The 11,931-nt window shown below is 45.7% G+C and overlaps 2 protein-coding genes across 2 annotated transcripts; both read left to right on the forward strand.

Moving 5' to 3' along the window:
• Nucleotides 1–1,659: 1,659 nt before the first annotated feature.
• LOC123131377 (putative disease resistance protein RGA3) lies at nucleotides 1,660–6,962 on the forward strand. Its single transcript, XM_044551068.1, has 3 exons — nucleotides 1,660–2,004; nucleotides 2,594–3,724; nucleotides 6,325–6,962. The coding sequence occupies exons 1-3, from the start codon at nucleotides 1,717–1,719 to the stop codon at nucleotides 6,697–6,699; spliced, it is 1,794 nt and encodes a 597-aa protein (XP_044407003.1). The 5' UTR covers nucleotides 1,660–1,716; the 3' UTR covers nucleotides 6,700–6,962.
• LOC123129813 (disease resistance protein RUN1-like) lies at nucleotides 6,881–8,316 on the forward strand (the record flags this gene model as incomplete). Its single annotated transcript, XM_044549827.1, has 1 exon — nucleotides 6,881–8,316. A coding segment is annotated over one exon (1,305 nt), but the record flags the coding sequence as incomplete, so codon positions are not given.
• Nucleotides 8,317–11,931: the final 3,615 nt, after the last annotated feature.

The raw sequence follows: 11,931 nt of genomic DNA on the forward strand, positions 1-11,931 counted from the left end.
TTCTAGCAAGACAATCACTACAAGGGCAGTGCAAATTAACCTATTTTCCCAGGAAAACAACAGGCCGATCATCTGCAAATTAGCAACTTTTAATATCGAACACATGATGGGATCAGGCCTTCGCCCTTGACACCAACATTATCTGATCCCATCTCCAGGAAACATACGCGAAGCCATCGCTTGATTCCGACGGAGACGGATTCCCGACGGTCGACAGCGGCGTAGCTCTAGCCTCTGAATACGAGGGACTGCGTGTTTCCTCTATCCCATGCCAAGGCGAGATCCAGCGAGACAGACGGTGGCCAACGACGGCAAGGATGGCGACACAATTGCAGTTGGTGTGGACGGTGGCGCTGCAGTCCTTCCGATTTCCTCTCTGCACTACGAAGACGAATAGCTGACCACTTATTTTCAGCGACCTACTGCCACATAAGCACGCCAAGTCAACGACAAATCAGTGCCTAATCACAAAACTAGAGGCAAAACCACTCTTGATGTGACACTAAACCACCCAGGGCTAGATTAAAACGGTATTGACATTTTTAGGGTCTAAATCAGACCAAAATTGACTTTGGGGGGTTATGGAGACATTGGAGTGAATTTGAGGGTGAAAACTAGTGAGTCAAGCAGACTGGCCCATAGGAAGATACTGGCCCAGCCCAGGAGGCCTTTTCAATGCCGGGCCAGTTGCAGATAGCGGTTTGCGTCTGCCGTTAGGGCAGAGGCCTTCTCGAGGAAATAGATGAGCAGCGGAGGTACGACAGCCTCTCTACACCTGGAAGCAAGTCGACGTACGTAGCAGCAGGTAAGCCTTGAGTCGCAAGGAGCCACTCCTTTCTCCTTGACTCCATGGGTCCATCCATGGCCTCTGTAAATATCTATGTGGCGTTGCCTAATTTAGTAAGAATTGAGACCTTCTGCCATTCATGTCTCCTTTGTAGATATCTTCAATCAAACTAACAAGCGAGACTATCATAGAGTGTGTTTTTTCTTTTTGTTCCTAGTTTTATAGTTATATACTGACGCAATAATTTTTTTGGCACGGTATTGAAAATTTTCCAAGGTGCCAGGCAGAAGATTGCTAATTTGGTCAGGCAGCCTTGCAGAAGATACAGAAAAGGTGAGTCAGTACAGAGAAGATACAGAGAAGTTGAGTTCATGACCAGCCTGACTAAGTGATCCTACAAATCTTGCGATTCTCTTTTTTGTTTGTGATCCTGATATCTGTATCATAAACTGGTTATGTGTTTTTTTGGGGATGAAGGCAACTGTGCAATCCAGTCTTTCTGTTAATTAGATAGTCCACCGGTGAACTCTCGAACTAAAGAATTAGCAAGTCTTCAATGAGCTCAAAAGGTACATACAGACCAAAGCACGCATCAGGGAATAGGATTGTTCTCTATTCCTTTTCATTTTCAGAGGGAGATGAGATCACATTCTTTTCTTCTCCCTGGTTCCTTCCCTTTTTCCTTTACAGCTCAAAAACTTGAGATTCTTTTCTTGACCCTTGCCTGATGGCAAAGTTAAAGCTAACGTGTGCTGTGTTGCGTGCATTACCACAATTAAGCAAGGTAGATGATCCCTTTCCATCTCGGTGGAGCATGGGTTCATACATAACCTATGACCATGCATGAGTTGGTAACTGCTTCATTTCTGGTACTCAGGCTGTGTTCGCACCTCCAATTGGCATACAACTTGAAAGAGAAAAGGTACAACATGGCGCATGTAGCCGGTTTGCTCGCCTCGGCTGTGGTCTCAGCGGTGGGCAATAAGCTGGGTTCTGCCATTGGGGATGAGGTCATGATGCTGTGCAGCTTCAAGGACGACCTCAAGGACATGAAGGACACGTTAGAGTACATGGAGGCGGCGCTCAAGGATGCTGAGAGGCGGTCTGTCACGGAGGAGTTGGTGCGGCTGTGGCTCAACCGGCTCAAGCACGCTGCCTACGACATCTCTTACATGCTCGACGAGTTCCAAGCTAATAGTGAACCAGCCTCCAGAAAGGTATACATATGCCACCCGTGCCTTATCTTGATCAGTTTTTCGTTAATTAATATTCTTGGCTAGTACAGAGTTTGTTGCTTTGGTCAAATAATTTGATTATTAATTATATTATTGTCCACAAAACCATGCTTGATCAGTGGTGGTGGCAGGATTAGTGAAATTATGGTGTTGGGGAGGGCCAGTTAGCGAAATCTGCTGTTCATGTGATCATCTGAACGTACTTTCCAGTGTAGGCAACTGGTGCACTAGTTAATTGCAATGTTTAAAGCTTGACATTTGTTGGTGCCCTTCTAAAAATTAAAGCCATGGGTGTACAAGAGGCATTTAGCCTACTTAAATCTGGTGTACAAATCCCGGCAGTGAAACTAGGTATATAAGAATAAAAAATTGTACTACAACAGGGAAGCTATGTTTTACATCCGTCCAAAAGTTTTATGTTAAATTCCAACTGTGTTGGGATTTATATATCTACCATGCAGCATGTAGTTACCGGGTAGAGGGATCGAGAATACTACATCTTATTAAAGCCGGGTGTAGTTGCTCCAAGGTTTTATATTATATCATAATCACTTGTTGAAAATCCTTGTAGATGATTGGGAAGCTGGACTGTTTTGCTATTGCACTCAAGATTACCATGGCTTATAAGATGAAGAAGATGAGAGGTCAGCTGAGGAAGATCAAAGATGATCACGAGAGTTTCAAATTCACACATGATAACTCCAGCCTAATTAGTGTGCACCAGTTTCCTGATCGACGGGAAACAACATCAGATGTGATTGAATCACTCATCATAGGGAGAGACAAAGACAGGATGAATGTTCTTTCTTTGTTAGCCACAAGCAGCAACAAAGAAGATACTACAATTCTTCCTATCTGTGGGCTTGGAGGCATAGGAAAGACAACTTTGGCACAACTGGTCTTCAATGATGGTCAGTTCAAAGATTATAATCATCGGGTATGGGTCTATGTATCCCAGGTGTTTGACTTGAAAAAAATTGGGAACTCCATAATTTCTCAAGTAGAAAAAGGAAGCCAAAATCTAGATACAAGGCAGTTGATAAACCAACATCTTAAACATCTACTTCAAGATAAGAAGACTCTAATTGTTTTGGATGACCTATGGGAGACAGATAACTTCCAACTGGATCAACTCAAGCTTATGTTGAATGTAAGCTCCAAGATGAGAGTTTTAGTCACAACACGCAGCATAGACATTGCAAGAAAAATCTGTACTGTTGAAGCATATATGCTAGATCCCTTGGACAATGATATGTGTTGGAGAATAATCAAGCAAAACAGTGGCTTTGAATCTAGAGCTGATAAAGAGAAAGTTGAACCAGTTGGACAGATGATTGCAAGGAAATGTGGAGGTTTGCCATTGGCAGCTCAAGCACTTGGATTCTTGCTATCTGGAATGGATCTTACTGACTGGGAAGCAATGTGTAATACTGATATTTGGGATGAACCATTTTCCGACAGTACAGTGTTACCATCCTTGAAGTTAAGTTACAATACTTTGACACCATATTTGAGGTTATGCTTTGCCTATTGTGGCATCTTTCGTAAAGGTCACAGTATAAGTAAAGATGATCTTATCCAGCAATGGATTGCTCTGGGTTTCATTGAGCCATCTAATAACTTTTCGGCCATACAACTTGGCGAGAAGTATGTTAGGCAATTCCTTGGGATGTCTTTCCTTCAGCATACACAATTGCCCGAGGTGAGTTACTATGGCATACTACCTGTAAAGTATAGAATAAAGAACATTCTTTTTTACTCAATTATCAAATGGCATGCAACAATTATAGTGCAAAAGCATACATGTTATATATGTTGACAGTTTGGTACGGACGAGGATCCTCTGCCGTTCGGCCACTGGCAGGTGGGCCCACTAGAAAACAGGCCCACATGGCAGTGCCACAACGGCAGGCGCCTTACGTCAGGGCAGCCGCTTCTGTTTGGTACATTAATCCATGTATATGTTTTGCCCTTAGTGGCAAATAAAGCGCTGAAGATATTGGTGCACCAGTGTGGTGGAACAAATATATGGACTTGCCTCAAGAAAAAAGAAAAGTAACTCCTCCATCCATCCTGCAGTAGTTACCCTTGCCAAAAACCAGCCATTTAGATCACTACACACAGTTAATGCATAGTATTTATTTTGTTTGGCTTATCAAATCCAGTCTATTTTTGGCTGGACAATAATTTTCCCTAAAACAATGCAACACGTACATGATGGAATTACTTAATTAAGAGTCTTGAATATGTGTCAGTGAAGTGCCCTAGTGCACATTAGGACATGCTTGGCTCAGAGAGTGGTAACGTAAATGAAAAGGGAATCAGATCATTGTGGGATTAGGGGTGTGACAGACAATTGCCTGTTTAGTTTGGTTCATCCCAGTAATGGTAACAAGTCAGGATGGACGACACGAGAAAGCTTTTAGGCCCGCTCGTGGCCCATTCAGGACCGGACCGTACGGTCCAGGCCTGCTAGAGAAATTGTTCGGTCCGGGCCAAGAAGACCGGAAAAGACTTCAGTCCGGTCCGGTTAAAGCTCGGTCCGCTCGGTCGGACCGTGACTTTTGGCCCAGCCCAAGACTGCAGTCCATCGTTACCAGGGCATAGCCCCCCGATCCCAATTCCCGAGCCACTACCCGCCATAGTTGCAGGAGGAAGGGAGCTCCGCCTCCATTGGTCGCCGACCTGCCGTTGCCGTCGTCGACCACCTGCACCTCCTCCTCTTTCCGCCATCTCGTCTCCCACTGAGGGAGTCCTGGATTAAGGGATCATCATGTGTCCGGTCTATTCGATATGGGTTGGGCTAATGGGCCGTGAAGATAAAGCAGAAGACCATCCCTGTGTCCGGGTAGGACTCCTACGTGTGTAGAATGGTAAGTTTTATGTCCGGGTGTAATGTTTCCTTCTTCTACAAGTCGACTCTGTACAACCCTAGGCCCCTCCGGTGTGTATTATAAACCGGAGGGGTTAATCCGTAGAGCCCATCAGAATAATCATAGGCTAGACAACTTGGGTTTAGCTATTACGAACTCGAGGTAGATCAACTCTTGTAACCCCTATACTCATCGAATACAATCAAGCAGGATGTAGGGTTTTACCTTCTTTAAGAGGGTCCGAACCTATGTAAACACCGTGTCCCTATTGTCCCTCATTACCATCAATCCTTAGACTCACAGCTTGGGCCCCCCTACCCGAGATCTGCCAGTTTTGACACCAACACCCACTTTGTCTCGTCGACCAACACCTCCTCATCTGCACCTGCACAAGGGGAAAGGAGTACTAGAGGAGCAGTGTAGGGAACGCTGCACCTGCCCTCCATCGTCGACCGTCGCCGTCTTCACCTGTCCATATAGACTACCTCCTCCTCGTCTTACAAAAATTCCAGTTTCGTCAGTTGTAGCCATAAGCTGTTAGAATTCAGTTTCGTCAGACAATACAATTTCTTCAGTTCGGTCAGAAAATACAGTTTTCTTGGAAAAGCACGGAAATGGCAGCTGTTTCAGCATAGCACGCACTTAACGCAGGCCACCATCCGGGAGAAATACTCGATCGGCCGTAATTTTCTGATTGTTGGAGAAACGCTCAACCGTGATTTTCGCATCCAACAAATCAGGCAAGCATTTTTTTGGAAGGCGCTAGATATAATAGAAGTATTTTTTGTTGAACATACTATAGACACAAGCGCTCATATACACGCGCATACACTCATCCCTATGAACACACACGCACCTCGTCGTCGACAGGAACGTCTCCTCCCATTGAATGCATATCGCCGGAAATCCTAAAATAAATTCAGGAATAAATGCGAGCACTAGGACTTGAACCCTAATGGGTTGGGGATACCACAATCTCTCTAACCATTCAACCACAGGTTGGTTCGCAGTAGGAGTATTTTCTGATCATGAGAGAAACACCCACTTCCTATAATCACGGGCCATCACTCCACATTGTTGTTTCCTTTTATTCGGTCGAGCAGAAAACAAAAAATACAAGAGAAACACGGCTTGACCAGAAAATTATGTGGTGCCATTTGAGGAAGAACTTCATGTCAGATTTGATCCTCTTATCCCGGCAAGACCCGCACGCTGACTCAGGCCCTGTTCTCCGAGAGAATTTGAATTTCAGTTTCCCAGTTCTCTAAACATGTCCACATTTGCACCACAACCACTTTCGCCACTTATGACCTGCTAAGTTGAGCATATCAATCTTTTTCCAAAAGGATCATGTAACGTCATTTCTATAAATAATATTATTCTCTTGACAACTTTTCTGGAGAAATTAATGCTATTTTTTGGGTTTCAGATATTTGCAAAAACAATCTTGACCATGCACGATCTGGTGCATGATCTCGCAAGATCAGTCATTGCTGAAGAGTTGGTTGTCTTTGATGCTGAAATAGGGAGCGATGCTAGAAGAAAAGAATACTGCCACTATGTGTCTCTTACAAACTGTAATATTTCAGATTACATCAAGGCAAGGAAAATGTCAACTATTTTCCCACCTAAGTTAAGGGCGATACATTTTACAGACTGTGAATTTCATGGTGGTGCATTTTCATTTCCAAAGTGCTTGCGTGTCTTGGATCTATCTGGATGCCCCATCACAGAGTTTCCAAGCGCTCTAGGACAACTGAAGCAACTGGAGGTTCTTATTGCTCCGAGGCTGCAAGATCGGTAATTTCCCGAGAGTATCACTCGACTCTCAAAATTACGTTACCTGAACCTTAGTGGTTTAGGCAAAATTTCAGCAATACCAAGCTCGGTTAGCAAACTTGAGTCTCTAGCGCATCTTGACTTGTCTGCTTGTATCAGTGTCGAAGTCATACCAGAGAGCCTTGGAAGCATAAAAAACCTTCCAAACACTTGACCTCTCATGGTGCAATAAGCTAGAGTCCCTTTCAGAGAGTCTTGGAAGCCTAATAAACCTTCAAACACTGGACCTCTCACAATGTCGTAACCTAAAGTCCCTTCCAGAGAGCCTTGGAAGCTTCACAAACCTTCAAACACTAGACCTCTCAGAGTGCAATAAGCTAGAGTCCATTCCAAAGAGCCTTGGAAGCCTCAAAAACCTTCAAACTCTAGACCTCTCAAAATGCAATAAGCTAGAGTCCCTTCCAAAGAGCCTTGGAAGCCTCACACACCTTCAAACACTAGACCTCTCATGGTGTATGGAATTAAAGTCCCTTCCAGAGAACCTTGGAAGCCTCAAAAACCTTCAAGCACTCGACCTCTCATCCTGCTATAAACTAGAGTCCCTTCCGGAGAGCCTTGGAAGCCTCAAAAACCTTCAAACACTTGACCTCCAAGCCTGCTGGAAACTAGAGTCCCTTCCAGAGAGCCTTGGAAGCCTCGAAAACCTTCAAACACTCAACCTCTCAGACTGCTTAAAACTAGAGTCCCTTCCAGAGAGTCTTGGAAGCCTCAAAAACCTTGAAGCACTCGACCTCTCATCCTGCTATAAACTAGAGTCCCTTCCAGAGAGCCTTGGAAGCCTCGAAAGACTTCAAACGCTCGGCCTTGCAAGCTGCTATGAACTAGAGTCCCTTCCGAAGAGCCTTGGAGGCCTCAAAAATCTTCAAACCCTTGACCTCCAAACCTTGTGGAAACTAGAGTCCCTTCCAGAGAGTCTTGGAAGCCTCGAAAACCTTCAAGCACTCGACCTCTCAGACTGCTGGAAATTAGAGTTCATTCCAGAGAGTTTTGGAAGCCTCAAAAACCTTCAAGCACTCGACCTCTCATCTTGCTATAAACTAGAGTCCCTTCCAGAGAACATTGGAAGCCTCGAAAACCTACAAACACTCGGCCTTGCAAGCTGCTATGAACTAGAGTCCCTTCCGGAGAGCCTTGGAAGCCTCACAGACCTTCAAACACTAGACCTCTCATGGTGTGTGGAATTAAAGTCCCTTCCAAAGAGCCTTGTAAGCCTCAAAAACCTTCAAGCACTCGACCTCTCATTTTGCTATAAATTAGAGTCCCTTCCGGAGAGCCTTGGAAGCCTCGAAAACCTTCAAACACTCAATCGCTCACAGTGCTGGAAACTAGAGTCCCTTCCAGAGAGCCTTGGAAGCCTCAAAAACCTTCAAACACTCGACCTATCATTCTGTAAGAAACTAGAGTTCCTTCCGGAGAGCCTTGAAAACCTGAAAATCATTAGAAGAGGTTAAGGTTATGGATATGAGAGCATCATCAAGTCTTTGGCACAGTGTATACAACAACTCACCGGTCCCCAGATGGTACATAAATGCGGACAACAGTGAACTAAGGCTGTTGTGTGAACCAGGCTTGCCGCATCAAAAACATTGTAAGTGCTGTAGCAAGTTTTACTATCTAAATGCAGCCTTCTAAATAGGCTTTCTGTACATTGCGTGCCATGTACATATGTTGTTCTGTTTCATACGGTGGCTCCGAATTTCAAACAAAACTAATACGCACGCTAACAAGATGCTGGATCTATCCATTCTACAGGGAACTACAGAAGCACACGCTCGCCGTGATCAATCAGCTGAAACGATGGGAGTATGCCTTCTCCATGAAAGCATAAAAGCTTAACGGAGCCGTCCAAAGATGAGGTCTAATTAAGCTCTGCACATGGTGACTTGAGTTCTTTATTTAGTACTATATCTGGTCATACTCCAATGATCATTCATTGACTTTATATACTAGTAGTACTCTCAGTTTATAAGGCGTACGCATACCCCTAGGTTGTCAATTTAACCAACTTAATAGAAGCCATATATTACAAAAAACATATCATTATAAACCTCAGATGTTCTATTTTCAAACGGTATAATTTTTATATTATATAGTTTATATTACGGTGATAAAATTGACAACCTAGGGATACTGGCAAGCCTTGTAAACTGAAACGAAAGGAGTACTACACTGGAGAAAATGTACTAGACTGGTCGAAAAACTACTATATATGGTGTGGCAGTTGTGTCGTGAGCATTCAAAACCGAAGGAACGCTCGCCAGTTTCCGTGAATTAATGCTTATAATTATAGTAATCACGTCACGTGTGATTTTTTTTAATACAGTACAGTCACAAGCGTTCATGCATACACGCATACACCCACTCCTATAAACGTACACACGCACACCCTATCTCTACGAGCACCTTCGAAAATTCTGAAATAAATTCAGAAATAATACGAGCAACAAGACTTGAACCCTGATGGGCTGGGGATACCACTAACCATCCAATCATAGGTTGGTTTGCTTCACGTAATTGTGTGCTGGGTGCTTTAATTCTTAGAGAGAGGTACTAATCGCCCTGCAGCCACATTCTACTGCGGCGTGTGCTTGACGCCATCTTCACCGAATTATAGAAGGGCTCCGTGCTGTTGGACACCCGCCCGGAAAGGGTTGACCGGGTGGGGTACGTACCTGTATGTACCCTCATCTCCCCCGCGCGGCAAATATTTGTTGACTTTGGCACCTTTCTGTTAGAGTTGTGACGAATATTGTGTACAAGGTAAGTTACAGTTGGACTAGGAGTTGTATTGTGTTTACATAGGATATGTAGTCGTGTCCAAGTAGGACACTTGTATCCTAGGCCTCTCATATATAGTGGGGCTAGACACACGATGTAACCTATGCCAACATAATAGCACAGGCGCGCAAGGGGGAGCCGGCGGCGTGTGCCGGCGCCCGGGTGGCCGGTGTGCGGTATTGTGACGGTGTCACGGAGAGGAGCGCCCGTAGTCATCCCCCGAGAATGTAGCCATATCGGTGAACCTCGTTAACAAATCTCGGTGTCGTGCCTCGTGTGATTGCTTGGTCCTTGGATGATCAACGGTATGCCTTGAATTTATTCTAACAAGTGGTATCATGAGCTAGGTTGTTTGGAGGCTGTGATTGAGTTGATCTAGAGGAACAGAATCTGAGAGATCATTGTTGTAGAATTTGAAACCGGTCGACGGATCGGAACGGTGGCAACAATATCTGTTCGGAGTCGGCGTTTTGGAAAAGCAATCGGAAGCGGAGTCGACGGCGTTGAATCGAGCAAGCGGCAGGCATATCGTTCAGTGTGGCGCCTGGAAGCGGCCTCGTTGGGCGCGCATTGGTGCAGCTGTCGTGAGGTCCAGCGGTAGCTATCAGATTGATCGGACAGTAGCCGTCGGCCAAGCTGCTGGTTTGGCACTTGCTCGAAGGCAGCAGGCTGCGTGGCCTGAGGCCGAGAGTGGAAACAGGGACCCGAGGTGAAGCCACGTGGGGGCCATGGTGGTCTGGTAGTAGGCCGGGCTGGGATGCTCTTATGGGAGCCTTGTTCCATACTGAATTGCCAAGGTGCTCGTATGTGCAGCGTATTAGAGATTTGTTTGGACAAAAGAGAAATTCGGCACAAGGACAGAGTCAGTCGTGACGTGTTTGCTATCAAGAAAGAAATAAAAAAAAGTCTAGAAGCTATGAACGTGTGGTGAATTAAGAGTTTGTTGATCTCTTTTGGAGTATTCACATGGAAAAGCTACAAGATATTTTTCTTTGGATTTCTTTGTCGGTACAGTTGTGTATGCATGGCGAATGTCAACGGCTTGAGGAGTCTGGAACGTGTCGTGCAGTCGGACATAGTTTGGCTGGGTCGGACTGGACAGTCTGGCGGGATCGACGTAAGTCGGTTGGTACAGAAGACAGTGGTGGGATCGGCGACAACGACATAGGAGCGTGATGCTGATGGCGACCGACTTCTGGGCGTGGAAACACGTGGTGCAGGCCCCCGAGCGCTTGTGTGGCTTTGACAAGACTATGGCGCGGGGTTGATTCAAGACGGTGCACATGAGAACTTGGAGTCAACGGGGCGCGGGGTGGCACGTACAACCACCATGGAGTCATGTTGAAGGTGGAGCTGGATTGAGGGGCTACGGCGTAAGTCGACAGGGTCGAAGCCTATTCAGCTGGAAAAAGCGAGTGACATGCAGTTTGGACTGGAGCCCAGTGGTCTGATGGAAGCATGAAACTCGTCATCGGTCGGCAATGATCAGTGGTACTCTGAAGTGGGGGTTGAGTGGTGTGGGTTTCGCGGCCCTTGAGACTCGACCGGGACAGCGGAGGCTCGACGCGGTAATAGCGGCGAGGCGTGCGGTACGCACGGGACATGGAGACGGGCCAGGGCTCTGGTGGTCATACATGTGGTGAGACAACTGTGAATTTGACTCGGGATGACTACAAGCAACGGTGAAATTCCTTCAAGTTTCAGACAGGCGGTCAAGAAAGGAGCGGTGATGTTGAGTTCAGGCAACTCTTATGTGTGATACTCAATATGTGAGTTGTTCACTTTCACGCAGGTCAGTGATCAGTGTTGAGCGGATACTCTGGAAGTTGGGAGCACAAACTAGAGTAACAATGAACTTAATTTTGCTCGAGTGTTGACTGTTGTCAAGTAAAGAATGGACTACAAGTTGCAGGTGGAGTCGCATGGAGTCTTTGGAGTAGCAGCGGTACTCATGGAATAAGCTCAAGTCCAATGTACATGGAAGTTTGATGCATTGACGAACTCAAGGTGGTGTAGAATATTCGCCAAGGTGGAGTTTGTTAGAGTTGTGTCGAATATTGTGTACAAGGTAGGTTACAGTTGGACTAGGAGTTGTATTGTGTTTACATAGGATATGTAGTCGTGTCCAAGTAGGACACTTGTATCCTAGTCCTCTCATATATAGTGGGGCTAGACACACGATGTAACCTATGCCAACATAATAGCACAGGCGCGCAAGGGGGAGCCGGCGGCGTGTGCCGGCGCCCGGGTGGCCGGTGTGCGGTATTGTGACGGTGTCACGGAGAGGAGCGCCCGTAGTCATGCCCCGAGGATGTAGCCATATCGGTGAACCTCGTTAACAAATCTCGGAGTCGTGCCTTATGTGATTGCTTGGTTCTTGGATGATCAACGGTATGCCTCGAATTTATTCTAACACTTT

The sequence above is a fragment of the Triticum aestivum genome, chromosome 6A (assembly GCF_018294505.1).
Source record: "Triticum aestivum cultivar Chinese Spring chromosome 6A, IWGSC CS RefSeq v2.1, whole genome shotgun sequence".
In the NCBI taxonomy this organism is placed as follows: Eukaryota; Viridiplantae; Streptophyta; class Magnoliopsida; order Poales; family Poaceae; genus Triticum; species Triticum aestivum.